Source organism: Halichoeres trimaculatus, unplaced genomic scaffold, assembly GCF_033239565.1.
Source record: "Halichoeres trimaculatus isolate MK-OKI-2021-1 unplaced genomic scaffold, fHalTri1.1 fHalTri1_scaffold_28, whole genome shotgun sequence".
Taxonomy (NCBI): Eukaryota; Metazoa; Chordata; class Actinopteri; order Labriformes; family Labridae; genus Halichoeres; species Halichoeres trimaculatus.
The window spans coordinates 259,456-281,473 of NW_027437206.1; the positions used below are offsets into that span (position 1 = coordinate 259,456).

General features: G+C 42.0%; 1 protein-coding gene across 1 annotated transcript in view; it reads left to right on the plus strand.

Moving 5' to 3' along the window:
- The window catches only part of LOC141786431 (SLIT-ROBO Rho GTPase-activating protein 1-like), a 74,241-nt gene that overhangs the window by 27,174 nt on the left and 25,049 nt on the right, over window positions 1–22,018 (plus strand). Inside the window, exons 11-13 of the mRNA XM_074665075.1 lie at window positions 6,906–6,985; window positions 16,193–16,373; window positions 19,428–19,565. Coding sequence (XP_074521176.1) covers window positions 6,906–6,985; window positions 16,193–16,373; window positions 19,428–19,565 — 399 coding nt within the window. The remainder of the gene's footprint in view (window positions 1–6,905; window positions 6,986–16,192; window positions 16,374–19,427; window positions 19,566–22,018) is intronic.

Genomic DNA, 22,018 nt, shown 5'->3' on the forward strand with positions numbered 1-22,018 from the left:
ACTTGCGTAAAAGTCTCAAAGTAGCTCACATTAAATGTACTTGAGTATCAAAAGTATCTTGCGAAAAAATATACTCAAGTATCAAAAGTAAAAGTACAAGTACAGGTACAGGTATTTTATAGTACGCATGGAAAGAAGCCAAACAACCAAAAGTTATACTCCCCTTGTTTTTTTTTATTTCACTTTTCAGGTGAATAGAATGTGGTAAAGAATACAACTAAAAAAATAATGTCTTGCGAAAACCTCATCAACTGAGGCACACTACAAAACACACAAGCTTTTTGGATCAAGTTGAACTTGTGGTTCATCCTCAGCAGAAGCTGATTTTCAAAAGTGTTCGCAGCTAGCCGTGCTCTTTTTGGGCTGAAGATGAGACCTGCTATGCTGAACAGCCTTTCACAAGCTGCAGAAGCAGGCAGAGGCGTGTTGAGTTTGACAGACAACTTGAGAACCAATGTGTTGAGAATCTTTATGTCATAGGCCAGGTATGAATCAAGCTGTTTGGTGGCGCTTGGTGTTCTGTGGGAAGAAGTCTCCCCCATCAGATGAGCCAGATCCAGCATCTGCTGAAATGGAAGGATCCTCCAACTGCTCCCTGATGTAGTCCAACCCTGAAACACAAGGAGGGTGACACTAGCATGAGTACAGTCACATTTTATTGGACAAATTTAATTACATTTATGACATTTTCCATGATTCTAAAGAAATAAATAATATTACATTGACTAACAACACTATCAGAAACAAATTTGGTGTTGGTGTCTGTCCTCCATGGGAGACGGACGCATATCAGTGAGCTCTGTCCTTGGATAGCAGCTGCAGCAAAACTAACAGTCTACTCCAAGACTCTCTGGAATTCACTAAAATGGGAGGCAATAGGGAGGGAAAATCCAAGATAAAAAGTTCGGATTCTGGGTCCGGATCCGGACCAAACATGGCTGAACATCCATGAAATCCTGGAAGGACAAAAAGAAATCAAAAAAGATCTATATGAGAAGATGGTGAAGATGGAAGAGAAAATAGAAACTGTTCTCACTGAATTAAAAAACCTTCACAGAGAACACAAGCAGCTGCAGGATTACAACAAAAAACAATCAGAGATGATCAAACAACTGGAAACGCGAGTCGAAGAGCTGGATCAACAAGCCAAGCTGTATGAAGTGATCGTAACCGGCATAAAGATCAAACCGCGCTCCTACGCGAAAGCCTTGACAAACGGACAGGCAGGGGAGCATGACAGCGCACGAGACAAAGAGGACATTAAGACGGTGGAGGGACAGATGGCCGACTTCATGAAATCAAATGGAATCGAAGTGGATTTCAATAACGTGGAATACTGTCACCTCATGCCCTGGAAAGGGGCCAATGGCGGGAAAGTTGTGAAACTGAGATTCACAAACAGAAAATACAAGATAGCGCTGCTGAAACAGGGCCCAAAGCTCAAAGGGACGGCGGTGTTCTTCAATGAAAACCTGACCAAGAAAAATGCAGAGATGGCAAAGAAGGCACGGGAGCTGAAAAAGGCCGGGAAGATAAAAAGCAACTGGACGGCAAACTGCAAAATACTGATAAGAACCAACGGAGAAACACCAGAACAAATGAAGATGGTGCTGATCAAGAGCATAGAGGATCTGGACAAATTTGACGAATAAATGGATAACAAAAAAGCTTCAAAACCTCAACACAATCTAAAGGAAAAGGAGCAAATGAACTGTAACTCGGAATATGAACATTTGGATTTCCCTGACTGGATTACAAACCATGGACATCAGGATCTGATAAAAAATCAAAATGTTGACCAGAACTGTTCTGACTCCAAAGGAATACCTAATGGAATTTAAGAGCCATTTTGACATTATTGCAATAACAGAAACATGGATCAACGAAGAGAAAGGCATGGACTTTGAACTAGAAGGATATAACCTTGTTTGTATGAACAGAGAAAACAAAGTTGGGGGGTCGCACTGTTCATAGCTGAAAATATCAAATTCAGAGTATTGAAGGAAAAATCTGTATTATTTGACAACATATTAGAATTCATTACGGTTGAAATCCAGACAAAGAAAACTTGTAATATTATTATTTGTTGCATTTACAGAGCACCAAGTTAGAATCTGAACAGCTTCATCACATATGCTGGAGATCATTTCTCTAAAATTGGACAGAAAAAAGGTTTAATCTGTGTTATTACTAACATTGACTTGCCAAACCCAAATAAACACTAGCTACAAGGAGAAACCAGGTGCAGTGGTTCCACGAAAAAAAATGCCAAAATGACCTTCAACGGATATGAAAATGATAATAGCTAAGTGTGTATCATCCAAAATTGTCAAGACTGAAGAATGCTGAAACGTTGTTGTTGTTGTAAGACAAGTGATGGACATTAACGATCGAATATGGACACTAAAAGACAATCAAGAATTATGTCATACATCTGTAAATGGAATCAAAATTCATAATAATCTGATGATATGTGAAAAAGAGGAAAATAATATTGAGGAAATGGGGACGGGACGAGATAAGCTCTGCTTCTCCTGTCTTCCCCTTTCAGACATGTACAATGTGATCTATTGAAAATGTGTGATATTGTATAAGTGTGCTGACATGACCGAAATAAATCAAATCAAATCAAATCATAAAGTATTGACTCTGACAATTAGACATCTCAGATATTGGCTCAACTTCTATTTGATGAGTAATAAAATAACATAAATGTAATGAGCGTACATTAAATTTGTAATTAAATGAATATTTTCTCCATGTTGTCTTACCGATTTTCAGTGTATCATCATCTTGGATCCAGTTTGTTTTGAATTTCGGGATGAGAATCGCTGCAGCAACCAATTCAGGGTCTCTTAACATTTCACCAAAATGGTTCAGGATGCCCACTTGAATGGTTTCAACCAACGGCTTGCAGTGCTTCAGTGCAATCTTTGTTTTTTCCAGTTTCCTGCTCAGCAGGGCAATAGTCGGGAGAAGCCATCCCATCTGAACTTCTGCTTCTCCTTGGAGGATGTTGATGGACTGGGCGACAGGGCTCACGGTGGTGTAGTACTCTTTGAGGAAAGTGAGCTCAATTGGATGGAACCTGTTAGGGAAAAAATAAACCACTGTTTCACAATTATGCATGAATATTGTACCCAAAAATAAAAATATAGATAAATACACAATTCAAACTTACATTGGAACCTTTAATTCTGCACAGATCTCTCTCAAAGCTGGAGTTCCACCTGTTGGCGTTTGGTCGTAGCAGCTGGAGGGAGCAGGCATCTCCCACAGCTTCAGCTGCTTGGCAGGATCTTCCACACTTATTCCACAGCCCATAACACTTGCTGAATGTTGAGCGTTGCAGTTTTTTGTATCCATCGTTGGCTGTTGCTTTTTCAGCATCAACTGTAGACACTAAGTTGAGGAGATGACAAGCACATTGATGTTTTGAAAGCTCAAACTCAAAGCCATCATTCTCATCTAGGACCGCAGTCACATCAACAAATACCACTCCCTCCTCCATCTCATTCTCTTCCTCATCGTCTTTCTCTTCCTCATTTGCTTTTTGTCCACGCTAAAGATCTGAAAAGCCTTCAGGAAGTTGGATCCATTATCAGTTGTTGTCCTCACAACTTTGTTCCTCATGCCATATTCAGAATGGATACCATTAAGTGCGGTGGCCAAAACATCAAAGGTGTGGGAACCTCTTAGCTATCTGCAAGCTAGGGCTGCTGATTGTCTAGTTAGGTCTGTAGGGTTCACCCAATGGGCAGTCACACCAAGGAAGCTCCTTCTCCTAACTGACCAGCAGTCTGTAGTGGTGGCGATGTGATCCACTTTACTCATCTCCTCACTTAACACGTTCATAGTCTTCGCTAAATCTTCAATCCTTGATCTCAGGGTGAACCGTGTGATGACTTTGGCAGTAGGAAGGAGATCTGTGAGAAGCTTTCTGAAGGCTTCATTTTCAACAGTTGACAATGGCTGGAGCCCGTTGACAACATACTGAACAATGGCCCTGTCAACTGCACTCTGAGGTATGGATCAGGTATCCAGCAAGGTGGTCTATTTGATGGTGAAGGTCCCAGCTTCCGAAGCCCTCTTTCTTTCCTGTGAAGTCAGCTGCTCATATTTTTTTTAGATGGTGTGGGTGTGCTCTCTACATGAAAAACAAAAAAGTAAAAGAAATAACAATATTAGTTTAAATTATACTCAAGACATCATTCAACAGTTACCACAATGATAGGTCTGAATTGTTCTAACCACTTTCACCTTGGTGTCCCATTTGTGGCCATGTTCAACATTAATAAATTAAAATGTTGGTCAACTGTCAACTATATTTTATCTTTCAAAAATACCAAATTGTTTAAAGCTACAACATAATACTGCACACTGAACAAAGCGTTTTATTGAATGGCATGCTATTTTACTGCAGCTCATATGAACAAACGACAACAAAGAATGAATAACCTAATGCTTAACTTCAAGTTACTGATCTTGTATGATTTGATTGTGTATTTTTCATAAAAATGTGAAGCACTTAATACTAAAAATGTATCATGCAGGAGGAAAACTGCCTCGTTTGAGTAAGTTAAGATGCTAGCCTTGTATTATTGACAGTCCTACAGAACAATTTTCTGCAAGATTATCTACGGGCAAGTTGCTAATGTTATTAGCACATAGTGTTAGCAACTTGCTTCTTACTAGCACGTAATGTTGGCTAATGAAAAGGCCAAAATGTTGGCTAAAATTATGTAAAACCATTAGCACATATTAGTGCTGGGCCTTTAACCACCGTCAGAAATGCCGTTACTGGACATCGGTAACGGCCCAGCACTATTTATACTCCTCCTGCCACATGACATGACATTGGCAGCGATTAACTTACTTATTCACATCACTTACCTCTATATGTTTCTTAAGGTTGGATGGAGAGTTGTTAAAGGCCTTTATCTCGTGGCACTTTGGAAGGCACAACATGCACTTCATTTGGTAGGTTTTGGCATTTACCCCCATCCCGAGGTAGCTGAACATGGTCGCCAGGTATGACCATGAGTGACCTTCGTCTTCTGCCGAAGCGTCTTCTGTCTCCCTCGTCATGTCGTCAAAATGTTCCGCGGCTGCCATGTTTAGCCTACAGTGCTGCACGTGTGCTGCAGATCTCTGCCTCGCGCTGCCTTGCCGCTCGTGAATCGCGCCCCTCACCTGCCTTCGGGAGAGTACCGTACGTGGTTCTTCAGGGTTCTTTTTGTCTACTGGGACCCGCCCATCCCAGATATCTCTTTGATGAATTTAATTTGTAACGAGTAACAAGGTGGCAAATGACAAAGTAACAAAGTAAAAGTATATTTTTTAATCTTTAAATGTAGAAAAGTAAAAGTAAAAGTCTTGAAAAAAAAAACTCAAGTTAAGTACAAATCCTCAAAAAAAAAATACTTATGTAGTGTAACAAAGTACATCTACTTTGTTACTATACACCTCTGAATAAAAGTTGATTCCCTACACAGTATTGACCTAAAATAGCAATAGAAATAACGTAAAAAAAGCAAATGATAAAAAAAATTAAGACCTTTTAAAAAATTCATAATTTTGATTGTGGCAATTTGGAAACTGAACTAAAAAAAAAAAATTCTTTCCATCTGGTTTCTTGATCCTCGGACAAAAAATGTTTTATAGACCCTTATCTCCAATTTGGAGCAGAAAACAAAACTTTTGCATTAACTTGAAAAGATGAAGTGCCAAGGCACCCCACTTTATACCTGCAGGATACGGATGTGTAGTAGGAAACCAGGAAAATGCGGAGTGGAGTTCTTTTGACATTTGTATTCCCTTACTGATCAATTGGAACAGATTTTCAAGTGGCTTTGTGTAGAAAAGCAGTTACCGTATTTTCCGCACTACAAGGTGCACCTAAAGGCCTTCAGTTTTCTCAAAAGCCGACAATGCGCCTTATAATCCGATACGCCTTATATATGGATCGCTATTGATTACGTATTTTCTGCACTAAAAGCCTTCAGTTTTCTCAAAAGCCGACAGTGCCCCTTATAATCTGATGCGCCTTATATATACCCCTACCATAGTTAGGAGGCATCGCCGGAGTAACAGCGGTAAGCAGTAAGAACCTATAAAGTGCTAACATTAGCTCACAGGCTGCCTTTTTTATTATGGGCTGTGAACAAACAATATCTTACTGATCATCATAACTGAGACATTGTCAGGGAAAAGTAGAAATGTGTGCAAATGGAATAGTTCATACTGACCATTTTGAAGGATGTTTTTATGTTTATTTTTTATTTGCTCCCACGTCCTTTTTTCCCCACTGCTATTGCATCTGCAATATAAATTGCCTGTAATGAGCGTTTTCCTTGGGATTTGTAGGAGAGTGGACTCTTCCTAATTATGATTTCGGATATGATGCTGATCACACACACACACTGACTGACAATATGAATGAATAACTGCCCCTGTCATCACATGATGAGATAGGTCTATTAATATCAGCATTTTTTAATTTACGCATTCACAGAGTCGGTGGGTTTTTTGCAGCAATCCCTGCGGCTTCTCGCAGCCGCAGTCATGTTGCTCCTGGCCTGGATGATACTGCGGTACTCCTCGTATTTTTGCTGGAGTATTTGCTGCTCCTCCGCTGTAAAGTAGGCTGCTCTCTTTTCCAGTGTCCATTGAAAATGCTCCGGGGCTGCTAACCACGCCCATTTCATGTGTGCACGCACAGATCCCAGCCAGATTCACTTATCGAGTTAATAACGAGCTTCGTAGTACAGCAGATCTGGATTACAGAGATCCGATGAAGTTCAGCGAGTTGTCGCAGAGTTATCCTGGATGACTTAATCCAGCTTCGTAGTACAGGCCCCTGCTCTAGTTGATCAAGCCCTGACTGTTTGGTTTTGTCCCCACAGCGAGAGTCCGTACAGTGAGCATGGAGCCGTGGAGGACGTGGACAACGAAGGAGGCATGGAGACACACACCAGTGAGGATGGTGAGCACAGATGGATTTAAAAACACACTAATAGTGAAATGAAATATCTAGTTTTAGTACTTTGGACAGTACATAATTCTACTGCAAGGGTTAAACCCTGCTTGCTCCAGCTAATCCTGTCAGTGCATTCACCTTAGAGCTCACAGTGATGGACGTCCATTCATGTTCTAATACTCCCCTCTCTCTGAGCCGGGGGAATCGTCCATGACTCCCTTTAACAAAATACCACAGTGGTCTGCACCATTTACTCCAAGGACACCATGGGAGAGAAGGCTCATTTCCTCTAGGGCACAGTCTGTTTCAGTCTTCAGCTGACTGGATTTCTTTTCCTCAGCTTGTGAAAATGTCTCATGGTGATTTGGAGAGAGGAAAATGTGTGGAGCATTGTATTTACAGTCTCAAGTTTAAGGGTTTTCAGAAATTATACCTTCAGTGTTTTCTCTACATTTAATCGTCTCTCCTCCCACGGCTTCTTCCCACAATCCAAAAACATGCTCACCAGGTTAACTGAGCACTCTAAATTGTCCGTAGGTGTGAGTGTGTGAATGAATGGCTGTCTGTTTCTCTGTGTCAGCCCTGCGATTGACTGGCGACCAGTCCAGGGTGTACCCCACCTCTCGCCCAATGACAGCTGGTATGGGCTCAAGCCACCCATGAACAGGATAAGCGGTATAGAAAAATGAATGAATGAATGATAATCGTCTTTCCATGTGTCTCAGAGAAATATGCTGGATTAATAACAAATCATGTGGACACTGAAGGATCCAGCAGACTTATGGGGCCTGTGGCATGTAGCCTTTTGTTTGCCTGAATCACACATAATCACACACACACACACACACACACACACACACACACACACACACACACACACACACAGCAGTTTCTGGGTGCCAAGCCAAACTGGGAGTGAGTTAAGCTTTAGATGATGATGATAGATGTAACTAAAAAAAAACAAAAAAACAGCTGGGGTCTGATAAAATGCAGCTGAAAAAGTGAGAACACAAAAAGACTTTGAACATGGGGGCTGAACACATGGGAAAAAAAGGGACAGCCTTTTGTTGGGGAATGTTTTCAGGGTTAAGTGACTTAGGCCAATTTTTCTAACATTCTAGTGCAGGGGTCACCAACATGGTGCACCTGGGTGACCTCAAGAACCACTTAAGGTGCCCCCGAGGCATGTTCCAAAAACTGGCCCTGCTCACGATGCAGCCCATTTCTACCATCATTGAAGAGAACTTTATTTGTCATTGCAACAAGTGCAACGAAATTGCAAATTTTCAAAATTTAGCCACTAATAATAGTTCTGAAGTGATTAACACTGGCCAGTGAGCAGTCTCTTCACATAGTATTACCACTTCTACTTTGATTAATATTATTAAAAAGTGATCCATGCAGAAAAATTTTATCAGACAAGTAGCCCTTCGTACCACTTGTATATCATGAGGTAGCCCTCGGTCTTGGTTGGTGACCCCTTTTCTAGTGTGACTTAGGCAACTTTAAACCTGGCTTAAACTGCCCTTTCATTCCATAGTGCAAACTCAAAACTGAAATCACCCTGAGTTAAATTAAACAAATGTCAGGTAAATCAAATTGGTCAGGAGGCAGCCCCTGTTCTCACTTCTCCAGGTCTTCTTTGCTGGGTTTTTTATTGAACTTAGCCCATTTCCAACATGCAATTTCGACAGCTTTTTGAAACCTGACCACTAACTGTCCTTTAATTCCATAAAGCACCCTAAAAACTTAAAATAACTCCAACCTGAATTGAACAAATGTCTCCCAGTGACTTTCCTGACTTGTTCAAGTCAATGATTCGCTTTTTCAGATCCGTGCTGAGCTCCTTTGACTTTCTCATAGTAGCATTTGTGGGCATCTGTATCCAATGAGCTCTATTTAAATGAACTCAGAATCAGAATCCAGTTTTATTGCCAAGTACATTTGCACATACAAGGAATTTTACTTGGCGTGTTGGTGCAACAACTAACAAGAAAATAATACAGAATTTAACAGTGGATGAGAAAACAGTGGATACAAGGTGCAATGTGGAGCTGCGCAATTTAAAGTATAGTGGGCGTTAATGTAACACATAACTCGACAGACAAACAGTCTCATGGTGAGAGTCTGGGTTATGTGGGAGGAGGAGGGAGGGCATGGGCAATGCTCATCAGGCTGACGACAGAGGGGAAGAAACTGTTCTTGTGGCGAGAGGTTCTGGTCCTGATGGACCGCAGCCTCTTACCGGTGGGGAGAGTCTCAAATAGTCCATGTGCAGGGTGAGAGGGGTCAGCCACAATCTTGCCTGCAGGCCTCAGAGTCCTGGAGGTGTACAGGTCAAAGAGAGATGGCAGGTTGCAGCCGATCACCTTCTCTGCAGAGCGGATGATAAACTGCAGCCTGTGTTTGTCCTTTGCTACGGCTGCAGCATACCAGACTGTGATGGAGGATGAGAGGATGGACTCTATGGTGGTAGTGTAGAAGTGCACTATCATGGTCTTTGGCAGGTTGAACTTCTTCAGTTGCCGCAGACAGTACATCCTCTGCTGGGCCTTTTTGATAAGGGAGGTGATGGGAGCTCCCACTTGAGGTCTTGAGAGATGATAGACCGCAAGAAGCGGAAAGACTACACAGTGGACACTGTGGATTAATGCATGGCGATAGGCCTGGGGGAGGCTGCACTTTTCATGAAATCCATAACCATTTCCACTGTCTTCAGAGTGTTAAGCTCGAGGTTGTGCTGCACCAGGTCACCAGATGGTCAATCTCCCACCTGTAGGCAGACTCATCCCCACCAGAGATGAGTCCGATGAGGGTGGTGTTGTCTGCAAACTTGAGGAGCTTGACGGACTTATGACTGGAGGTGCAGTTGTTGGTGTACAGGGAGAAGAGAAGAGGAGAAAGGACACAGCCTTGAGGGGAACCAGTGCTTATTGTCCTGCTGTCTAAGACGTTCTTTCCCAGTTTCACCTGCTGTCTCTTGTCAGACAGGAAGTCTGTGATCCACCTGCTGGTGGACTCAGGCAAGTTCAGCTTGGAGAGCTTGACCTGAAGCCAGGATTGTTATGTTGAAAGCAGAGCTAAAATACACAAATGGGATCCTGGTGTAGGTTCCTGCTGAGTCCAGATGCTTGAGAATGAGATGGAGGGCCAGGTTGACTGCATCATCTACAGATTTGTTGGCTCTGTAGGTGAACTGCAGGGGGTCCGGGAGAGGGTCTGTGATGAATTTGAGGTTGGAATGCACAAAGCATTTAAAAGACTTAATGACCACAGAGGTCAGGGCCACATGTCTTAAGTCATTTAGTCCTGTGGTCCTTGGCCTCTTAGGGACAGGGATTATAGTGGATGACTTGAAGCAGGCTGGCACATGGCATTTCATCAGTGGACCCAGGACAATAAGTAATGAGTCCGGGTTTATCCATTCCACACACAGTATCTGGTCAACGAGAGTGCGCTGTGAGTCCTACACGTTGGCCTGTGGTGGAATGTAATAACCGACCAGAATAAATGGAGCAAACTCTCAGGGGAAATAAAAAGGTTTGATGAAGCCAATCAGAAACAGAGTTGGGCAGGCCCATGCTGCTTCACACACACAGACATGAGTATGATCAAGCGTGCACACAGTAAACAAACACAACAAGATGAGCAGCAGCGAGCAGACGAGTACCTCACAACCATCTACAGTGGAAGACAGCGGTGCCAGCTTTGCAGGATGGAAGTACAACCATTATTTTGAATTCGTGGAGGTAAAGGCAGACGACAAAAACATGGTTGTGAAATGCAAACTCTGCCCAGAGCAGAAACGTTTATTCACGTCGAAATCCAGCAATGACAATCTTTTAAAGCACCTGAAAACACACGAAAACGAAACTAGTCACAGTTACACTGCCAAATGAGAGCAGTTCTGGTTTACAAAAATAAATATTCCTGTCAATATTTCTTAATCTATTTGTTGTGTGTTATTGTTCCACTACATGTCATGAAAATAGTAACTATATTGATAAGGTTGACCTTTCTGTTACTGAGCCACCGACGCTTTTTTTTTAAGTAAAGTATAGTAACTAGTTACTAGTTACTTTTATAATTTAGAAACTAGTAAAGTAACTAATTGAATTTTCTCAGCACTAACTATAACTAGTTACTTTTTAAAAGTAACTTTCCCAACACTGATTATTGCCTTGAGCTCATTTATGTTAGCTTACAGAAATAAGCCAGGAATAGGTAGCTAGCTAGAAGTAGCTAATTTTTTTGTAAAACTATAACTTGTGAAATTTAGACTAAATTGCTATACTTCATTATACCCTAGCCTTTATAATAGGCCTCACCAGAACCAAATCCCTCACCAGTTGAATCTGATTCAAGAGTCATGTTTACAGCTTCTACTGCACTAAAGATTATGTTTCTTATTGAAGCAGCTGCCATCATGAAGCTTGTTAAATTGCCAAAGTCACACATTTTATGCTAAGTAACCAAGCTAAAGATTTAAGCAAATTTTACCAGAGATGGTCAGCCTTATCAACAGATGATTTAAGACAAAAACTCATTTTCCTCAAAAAATGACCTAGGCCTTTATTCTAATAGGATGATGATAACTGACTTTTTTCTTACTGTAGAGCGTTACACAGCAAAAAAAGATCACAAGAACAGGATTTACGTCATACATTCACACAGAGGAAAGCTGTGTAAGAAGTTAATGTAAAAGGTTACATGTTATTTCCTCTCAGGGTTTTTTAACAGCTCCGCAGCACAAATCAGTAAAGCAACCTGAATCATATAATTTGCACGTACAATACTATTTTCATATTGGTGTAGCACTGAAAGGGAACATGCATATTGCAAAGCTAGTGTTCTAAAACTCGTGTTTCATTTCATTTACTGTTAAATTTGCTGTGATATCAGCCGATTGAAGCCAAAACATCGCAGCAAACATCCACAAATATCCAAAAAGACTGATCAGGGTTTAAGCGTTAGGATTATCTTGTGAATTGTCTCCCCTCGTGACATCACCTTGTAATCTTACCTTTTTAAAATAATCATTTGGACAACTTGTGATAAAAAAGAATAGCAAAAAGAAAAGAATAGCAGATGAGCAGCTGAAAACATCTCAGTGTTAGTGAGTCTTGAACTGTAGTGACATTATGGTCATCAGTTATTTTTAAATTCCCACTGACCTCATTCAGATTTCCGACACAAAAGGAGAGCTCTTTTCCCATTTAAGCTGAAAAGCAGAACTCTCTGTGTTTTTGTGTCAAGACATCCTAACAGTCCTCCTCTTTATGTCTGCCTCTTGATTAAGAGAATGACAGAGTCACACACACACACACACACACACACACACACACACACATATATATATATATATATATATATATATATATATATATATATATATATATATATATATATGTACATACACACACACACACACACACACACACACACACATATATATATATATATATATATATATATATATATATATATATATATATATATATATATATATATATATATATATATATACATATAGATAGATAGATAGATAGATAGATAGATAGATAGATAGATGGATAGATAGATATATACAGTCGTCCTCAAAATTATTCATACCCTTGCTAAATCTTGTGATTTTTGTATGTAGTGATTAAATGAATGCTTGTTTTCAAATTTGTGAATCAGATATATATGTGACCAACAATTGAAGGCATGACAACAATACAAAATGCAAAAAAATATTTATTTTTGGGGTATTTTATTGATGAAATCCCAAAAAACGCTGTGTTCAAAATTATTTATACCCTTGACAGTATTTCAGCAAAAATGTGCCAAATGTGGGAATTTTTGTCCAGTAGGTTCTTCAAGATGTCACAATGGAATAAAACCCTTTGTTTTTTCAAATGTTAAAGCAAAAAAAGTTATCTTCCCAGAGAGTATAAATAGGTGACAAGTGCTCAGATCTTTCGCAATTCCCGGTCATCATGGTCAAGAAGAAAGCGCTCAGCCAAGACCTACGCCAGCATATTGTTCTTACCCACAGTGAAGGAAAGGGTTACAAGGCCATTTCCAAGCAGTATGATGTCCCTGTTTCAATCGTCCAGAGCATCATAAAGACGCACAAGAGGTTTAACACATTTAACAACCTCAGTGGGCGTGGCCGGAAGCGTAAGGTGTCCCCCAAACTTGCAAGGAAAATCTGCAGAGAGTCTACAGTCAACATCAACCCACAGACCAAGATCAATGCCATAATTGCAATGCTTGACCAGACAGGGACAAAGGTGTCACGGTCCACTATCGAGTGAGTCTTGCACAGAGGAGGTCTCCATGGACGTAAACCTCGGAAGACGCCGCTGCTCAGGAAGAAACATCTGGCAGCTCGCCTGGCCTTTTGTAGACGTCATCTGGAGCAAGATCCCAGCTTTTGGTCCACCATCCTGTGGTCCGATGAGACAAAGTTGGAGTTATTTGGTCATATGGATGCTCAATATGTCTGGAGGAAGAAAGGAGAAGCCTATACGCCAAAGGACACTGTGCCCACAGTCAAGTATGCTGGTGGAAGCATAATGCTATGGGGATGCTTCTCCTCCAGTGGCACAGGGAATCTTGTCAAGGTCCAAGGTATCATGAAAAAGGAGGATTACATCAGGATACTTGATGAAAATGTGAAGGAATCTGCTGTGAAACTCCAGCTTGGCCCCAACTGGATGTACCAGAACGACAATGATCCTAAACGCACTGCCAAGATAGTGAAGAAATGGTTCAAGGACAATGATGTCAGTGTCCTGGAATGGCCAAGTCAGAGTCCTGACCTGAACCCCATTGAAAACTTGTGGCATTGCTTGAAGACCAGAGTGATGGCAAGGAAACCAACCAACCTGACCCAGCTTGAGGCATTTGCCAAAGAAGAGTGGGCCAACATCCCACAGGAGACATGCAGGGAGCTTGTGGACACGTACAAGAATCGTCTGGAAGCAGTCATAAAGAATAAAGGCTATGCTATTGACTATTAAATTAAAAAGGTGGCTCGGTATGAATAATTTTGAACATGGCATTTTTTGGGATTTCATCAATAAAATACCCCAGAAATAAATACTTTTTTTGCATTTTGTATTGTTGTCATTCTTTAAATTGTTGGTCACATATAACTGATACATAATTTGAAAACAAGCATTCATTTAATCACTACATGCAACAATCACAAGATTTAGTAAGGGTATGAATAATTTTGAGGACAACTGTAGATAGATAGATAGATAGATAGATAGATAGATAGATAGATAGATAGATAGATAGATAGATAGATAGATAGATAGATAGATAGATAGATAGAGAGATTAACTGCATGGTTCCAAAGCAGAACTTTTTACTCTCCATTCAAACATGGATTTTATCTGCTGGTTAATCATCAACAAGGTCAGAGGTGAACTAACTGACACACTGATGGTAAAGGGCTCTGCAGAAGTGCAGCAGGGTGCCCTTGTTCCCCAATGTCCCAGGAGACATACAATGTATCAGATTGGATGTGTTTTAACAGCAGTGTACAATAGAGGACATTATTAACCATGTAAAGAATTGTAATCAATCCAACTTCATCTTTTTAAGTCCAGAACAAAATTAGTGTAGTTGAACCCTGGCAGGGGGCTAGATTCAGGCTGTAGAAAAGAAAAACACATTTGTCCAGTTCAGCGTTTAAAGTTTTAAACTAATCCATCCACTGCCTCCTGGTATAGAGGTGGTTATCTAGGACGTTGCGAGGAGCCTTTATGTGGATTCTGGTGCTCCATTTCAAGAATCCTGAGATTCTGGATCAGTTTGATCCTTTCTGACAAAAGTAAGCTGTGTACCTGATTCTGACAAGAAAAGGAGTGGAGTCACATGTAGCTTGTCCCATTTACACTGACTGCTTCACTGGCTTGTGTTAGACATCTGATTGTTCATATCTCATGCCCCACAGGCCTCCACCTCTCAGGGTCCCACTGTTTTTGAGTCGTTACGTGACAGTTTCCATTGCTGACTGGTAGGATCTGAAACACCTCTGTTATGACCGGACAACAAGACAGGGATCCTATACTGCTCTGGGCTCTGACTTAATGGCTCCTCTCTCTGCTGCATACTTACTGTGTGCCCTGCATGAACATTTTGATGGATAGATGGATAAATGAGTTGATGTAAGAGAAATCCCCATTATTTATCAGCAGAATTAACAACCTTGTCCAGCACCAGTTCAGCTGAAGTAATTCAGAAAGATAATTTCTGCTTGTCACATGTCATTGGAATGATGTCATGACCAGACGTGTCAGTCCAAATAGGTTTGTGCAAGTGGTTCAGGGGCGGTGCCAGGTCAAAGGTTGGGGAAATAAACAGATGTGTAAATCAGAAATGAATTAGGTCAAAAAGGACTCTTAGCGAAAGTAAGATGCTCAAACCATGTCTATATTTCCCCCTCCTCCCCCTCCTGCTCTTTGTGTGTAGACAGTCCGTGTGAGGGCAAGGCTGCATCTGTCAAGAGACCTCCTGTCTGACCTGAAGCAGGGTAGTGAGATTAGAGAGGAGCAGAGGTAGGAGAACGAGGACCAAAGAAGCTAATTTTAGACCTGAGTTGCTGCAAAGAATGCATATCAGCTCTGAGACATGCACCTTCCTGAAGAGGAGAGTCTGCTGGAGCTGGGGGATTTTTTCACTGTAAACAATGATTACGCTCATTCCAGGCTGTGTAGAGAGAAATCAGGCTGGACAATTCAAATGAAGCTGCTCAGTGCATCTCATGTTTATGTCTGTAATAACTCCTCCTGCTCTCTCTCTGAAGTTTACCACCAATGTCACTGATCCAGGGCTCTACTTTTACCCTTATTGAGCTGCCATCAACCCAGGGCTATGATCCATACAGTGAGTGTCATGCCCCTGAGTCATATAGATCTCTTCTCCGCAGCTTCTATAATTATCTTGTTGAAGCCCCTCAGGACCTGTTGTGGCCCTGGCCTTCTGTCATAGAACTAGGTTACTATTGACTTCAACTGAAATAATGAACCGGCCCACTTGAACTCCATGTGCTTTTAACGGCACACACAAGCACCTTGTGCACAATTACTGAGAATAAGCTCTGATGATCTTCTGAATTAAAGCATGTTATGTGTTGTCTAAAAGCACTAAAATGTGATGCTTCATGTCTCATTCCTCTGTGAAGCTGACCCGTGTAATCCTTCTCACTCATAGAGGGGGAGCCCATGGAAGCCATTGCCAAGTTTGACTACATCGGGCGCTCTTCCCGGGAGCTATCCTTCAAGAAGGGCGCCTCACTGCTGCTGTACCAGCGGGCATCGGAGGACTGGTGGGAGGGTCGGCACAACGGCCTAGATGGCCTGGTTCCTCATCAGTACATTGTGGTCCAAGACATGTGAGTGTTTTCCATCAGGTTTAAACAGGACTGATGTCTGGATACATCTGAACAGCTCCAAACTTCTCACGTCTAGCTTAAGAGCTGAGTGGAGTACAGTTGTCCTCAGATGGAATTATTTTCTTATTCCAAGAAGCAGCATATCACAGATATATATATATAACAGAGTTTGCACACAAAGACTAGATGTTGTGTTTGATGTCTTTTGTTATTTTATTATTGTTCCATTTATTTTTGATTGAGGTTATTGGCCTTTGAGTTCTTCATATGTGATTGCTGTTGATTTGTTTTTTAATGCTTTTACATGAACATAAGCTTTGGCATCATAATTGAAAAAAATATGCTAAAAAAGCTTATTTTCAGTTTGAATTTGACTAGATCACCCAGGTGATCGACTCTCTAACTTTTGGAGCTGTACTGAGCGGCACACCCCCAGCCTCACTAAGAGCCCAAAGGAAGCGGAGCTTAGAGCTCTAACCACCTGTGGGTCAAATAACACATTTTTTTTAAACTTTGCTCTAAGATTCATGCATTCAGCTGACCCTGCTCCGATCACTCTTCATCTCCAGTGTCCTCATCCAGCCCCCCTGTCTCCCACACTTTGCACAAACACATTATCTGCAATTTCCATTCTCTGTGAGCCTAATGGACCTGATCCACTGTCTCTTTGGACAGTGGATCAGGTCCACTTAGCAGCTGGCCAATAAAATGGATATTTCGAAGGCAGCTCCCTCTTTGCTTTTTTCTCTTTACCTGCTGCTGTCCCGTCACTGTGCCTCCATCAATAATTTACCAGGAAGGCCTCTGTTGTCATCTTCAGAAAATAAAAGAGTGGGAAAATTTACAGCCATTTCCCTCTCTTTCTCTCTTTGAACAGAACAGGCTAAGAGAGCGGGAGCCCAAAGGGTGCTGATCCCTGCTTGTGCTGCAAAAGAGGCCACAATAAAACACCCAGAGAGACGTCTGAGAGAGGGCTGGATGACGCTTAAAGGTCCCATATTATGCTCCTTTTCTGCAGTTTATTATGGATCATTGATGTCTTCATGAAATGGTAGTAACATGTTTTGGTCCAGGCAATAAATAAAGCACAGCAGCATTGTTATTAGGCTCTCATAGCCCCTCAGTTCAGAACACTCTGATTTAGTGGGCGTGACCTTCATATGTATATGAGCCACCGCTGATACCGCCCCACTCTCAGCGTCACTGAGAGTGGCACCACGAGCTCCAAGTGCACAATGTCTAGAAAACAGTGAAGCTCCTTTACTGTAACATTACAGGCTAAAACAACAGGCTAACCACAGCTTGAGCCCATCCTGAAGCTAACACAGAGACGGGGACACTGAGGAAAAGCTCTTCCAATCTGCTTCACACCACACAGCATTTTAAATACTCACATTTCCAGGGTCCGAGGTTTGTTGGCGTATGGTTGGTAACGCGCCTGGATTCAGGACCAGTCTATTCGCTAGCACTCTGTTGTACTGTCCAAAGTTGGAAAAGCAGTGGGCTGTGAAGTGACTAGCACACACATGCATGGTTTTACTGAGTGTAGCTGGAATATTTCCCTCATAAATGAACGCCCTGACATTCGGCCAAGATTATCTTCTAGTGTGAGCGGTTGACAGATGAATCTTTAGCCCCATGATCGTCTCACAGACTCGCCGTCCCTGATAATTTTCAAACATGTTTGATATTTATCTGGATGATTACAACATTCATTCTCACTGAGGATGACAACAGACAAGAGAGAGAGAGAGAGAGCGAGCCCCCTTGCAAGAGACCGGACAACAAACAACAAAAGCAGGCTCAAAGTGCAACTGAAAGGCTCCGGGTCAGCTGACTGCACGCTCCACTGGCCCACTCGAGCCAGTTCATTAATGCCTTTAAAAATAACACATAACCACGCCATTTTCATACAGTAGCAAACTGTTGTTTTATCAGTGATGGGTGTGAGATCATGCCATTATTGGCTGATACAGCAACAGTTTCACCTCTGTCCCTCTGCATGCGCGTAATGGATGAAAGGCACCTCTGCAGACAGCTCCACTTCTCTCTCCTCCTGTCCCACCAGTGCGCTAAAAACCTCAGATCAAACAACTAAGCACATGTGGTTCATCACTCTCTCTGGTCAAATAATCTTGGTGAAATCCTGTAGTGTGTGCTGGTCAGTATTTACAAATCTTGTTAGAGTGTGCTTAAGATTTAAGAGAAGGTGATCTATGAAGATTCTCCTTATGTGTGAGATACAACCCGATTTCAGAATCTTTTAAGATTTTTTAAATCCTGTAGTGTGAGCCAGGCTTTAGTCTTGTCTCCCTCCGAGATGGGAAGCTTGTGCATGGAACTATGTGGTTGTTTACAGCCAAAAACAGCCACACTCCTCTTCCCATTGCTGGAGAGATTTCTCCCAAGATGCGGGGAGGGGAGTGGGCAGGGAGGGGGTTCGGGGGTATTTGCTCCAGTGGACCAATCAGGTCAGACTTGCTCCTGAATATTCAAAAAAGGGACCCACTGATTTCAGCAAACCCTGGAAATTCCATCAGCTCGTTTTAGGTCAGGATTTTATATTCACAAGCTCTACTAAGTACAGGTTTTGTCATTAAATATCACATTTTGTGGGCTGGGAGGAAAGCCAAAGACCCAAAAATTTAACTAACAGACCTTATAAAGTGATTTTTGCATAATATGGGACCTTTAAGACTCAACAGACGAAAGATCTGTGTGAATTTTTTCCCCTCTGTTTTCGTCTCATTCACATGTTCAAAAGACTCCTGCCCTTGACAGACAGCTACTTCCAGGCTCACCATTTGATGAAACTCAAAGGCTGGGGTCTGGGTGCTTGCATCCATGTGCATTTCAGAAAGCATACTGTGAGGATGGAAATATGACTCATGCGCCTCTCTAGATCTTGTAGGGGGGATATGCCATCAAACATCGGTGTGATTATCAAAGAGCAGCTGATCTTCTGGGTTATGGTTTTCTTTTAAGTCTGCTGCTGTTTCTGTCACTTCCTCGTGCTGTTTTTCCCGTCTCATGGCCCTCCCTCTCTGACCACAGAGACGACAATTTTTCAGACACTCTGAGTCACAAAGCTGACAGTGAGGCTGGCAGTGAGCATGCCGCAGAGGAGAAATGCTCAAGAAAAGTCATCAACTCACCCACTGAGTCCAGGATTTCTGAGGCCTACATCAGCAGGTAGGTTAGGAGTTTGTGTGTGTGTGTGTGTGTGTGTGTGTGTGTGTGTGTGTGTGTGTGTGTGTGTGTGTGTGTGTGTGTGTGTGTGTGTGTGTGTGTGTGTGTGTGTGCGTGTGTTGTGAAGCAGCAGCAGCACTTACCTGTGAGGAAAGACAATATCATGAGAGTAATACACATTACTGCAGTGTAAGTAATAAAGTACAGTTCATCCAGAAAGTCTTTACAGCGCGTACCTTATCCCAGTGGCGGACTGGGACTGAAAAACAGCCCTGGACTTTAACTCGGCCCAGCCCATAACAACGGGACGCCCCCTCCCCCCGCCATCAGAACCACTTGCTGTCGGGGGGGTGAAGTGGGTCTATGAACGACCAGTTCAGCCCAACGACGGCCGGTGCTGCAGGTCTGTCAATGGACGGTTCTGCATGATGACGGCCGCCGCTGTCGGTGTGTGTGTGTGTGTGTGTGTGTGTGTGTGTGTGTGTGTGTGTGTGTGTGTGTGTGTGTGTGTGTGTGTGTGTGTGTGTGTGTGTGTGCTGTCATTGTCAGCACCGTCCCAGATGCCCACTGAGGCAGCCGCCCACCGGGAAACCTCCCGGTGCTCTCGATGGCCAGTCCGCCCTGGCCTTTTCCACATGTTGTTATGTTATAGCCTCATTCCAAAATGGAATAAATTAATTTTTTCTCTTAACTAAGCGCACAACACATAATGGCAACCTGTAGAATTTTTTTTTTTTTTTAGACTGAGGGTGTATTCACACCTGGTTCATTTGGGGCAGTTGTTCCAAAACAGTGAGCAGCTCCCCTGAAACCCTAGTTCGTTTGGGCATATGTGAACACAGTAATCGCTTTAGGATATGGGACAAAACAAGCAGGTTGAGATCACTAAAAATTGGTGGTCTCGGCTCGCTTCCATTTGAGCCCAGTAGTGGTTCCTGTGCAGTAAGAACACAAACACCCCAGCAAACAGCGCAACTGACTCATGACTGTGGCTCACACTGTAGAGATGGTGGCAGTAATGAGCTGGGTTGATGACTGTACAGTCAAAACAGTAGAAGAAGAAGGAGTAGCAGAGTCAATAAAAACAGCACAAGAAGAAAAGGCTGAAGAACTGAGGAAAATGAGTCGTGGGCTCACACGGAGCAGTAAAGAAATAAAGTGCCCTATTAAAGTGCCTTAGCACAGTCGGGACTCTTAAAAACTACATATGTTGATCATAAAGCACACACTGTTACATGAGCCAGACAAATGCTATAATGCTAACTAGCCACACACGTTGTTAATGCTTTATGGCTGTTCTTCCCTGTGGAAAGTGGGTAAGAACATGAATGATTGCATGAATGAGGATAAGGAAACTCCCCGCCTTCCGGGTATGGATTCTGAAGAGACATGAACCGATTGATCAGCCAGCCAATCAGTCGATGCAGATTACCTTTATTTTGGGTGATCAGTGATCAGCCCATCCCTACATATAAAACTTGTATACCCCAGGGAAGGTCTGACACCAGCCATTGTTGCTTTTTGCTCAGAGACCTAAAACTCAGAACACTTTATTGGTTGTTTAAGTTAAAACTAGGGCTGGGCAATGATTAAAACTTTTAACTGTAATTAATCACATGATTTCCAGGATTAATCACAATTAATTGCATTGTAAGTGCAAAATCCAATAATGAATTCAAAAGCAGTGTATAGTACGCTTTTATTGGAATGTTCTGCTATACGAATGAAAGTGCCATAGCATCTGTCATGCAAACACTAAATCAGTACTTGTTATACAGTAACATCTAAATCAGGCCAGGGCATTAAAATTATCCTTGTTATGAAAAATATAATAATCTGCACACAAATCCCTGAGCCACAGTCATAACATTTTAACAGATAGTTTCTGAGGTTTCAGCAGAAACACTTATCTTTTATCAGGGAGCAGCATAACCAGTAAATGTTCAGTACCAAATGTGGTGAAGCACAAAAAAAGTTCACTGCTGGAATTTACTGTGCATAGGACTAGTCTGTAAAGTCCATGTTTATATTGGAGTTCTGTTTTTTTTTTTTACTCCTCTGCACTAAGCCAGTTACTAAGACAGATAAGATTGTTTACATTTCAGAAGATAAAGAAGCTCTCTTTTTCTGCACAATATGATCAGGAGAAAAGAGGAGAAGAGAAAACAACCTTTCACATGGGACAGAAGTTGCAGGTGTGGCCAAATAGTTCTGTGCATATGGAGCCAGGCTGCTGTGTGAGCCTGCATGTTTGGACCACCACTCTAATGGACAGGAATCTGAACTTATGGTGGGCTCTGATCTGTATCGATGCACACTGCTGTCAATTGAGTCTTCTTCATGTTCAGAATCAGATTCAGATGAAGCAGCCAACAGGGTTAACTTTTTCTTTGGTGGCTCTGAGATTTTTTCTTCCACGGGTTTCTCTGCAGTAACCCTCTTTTCTTTGAGTAAGT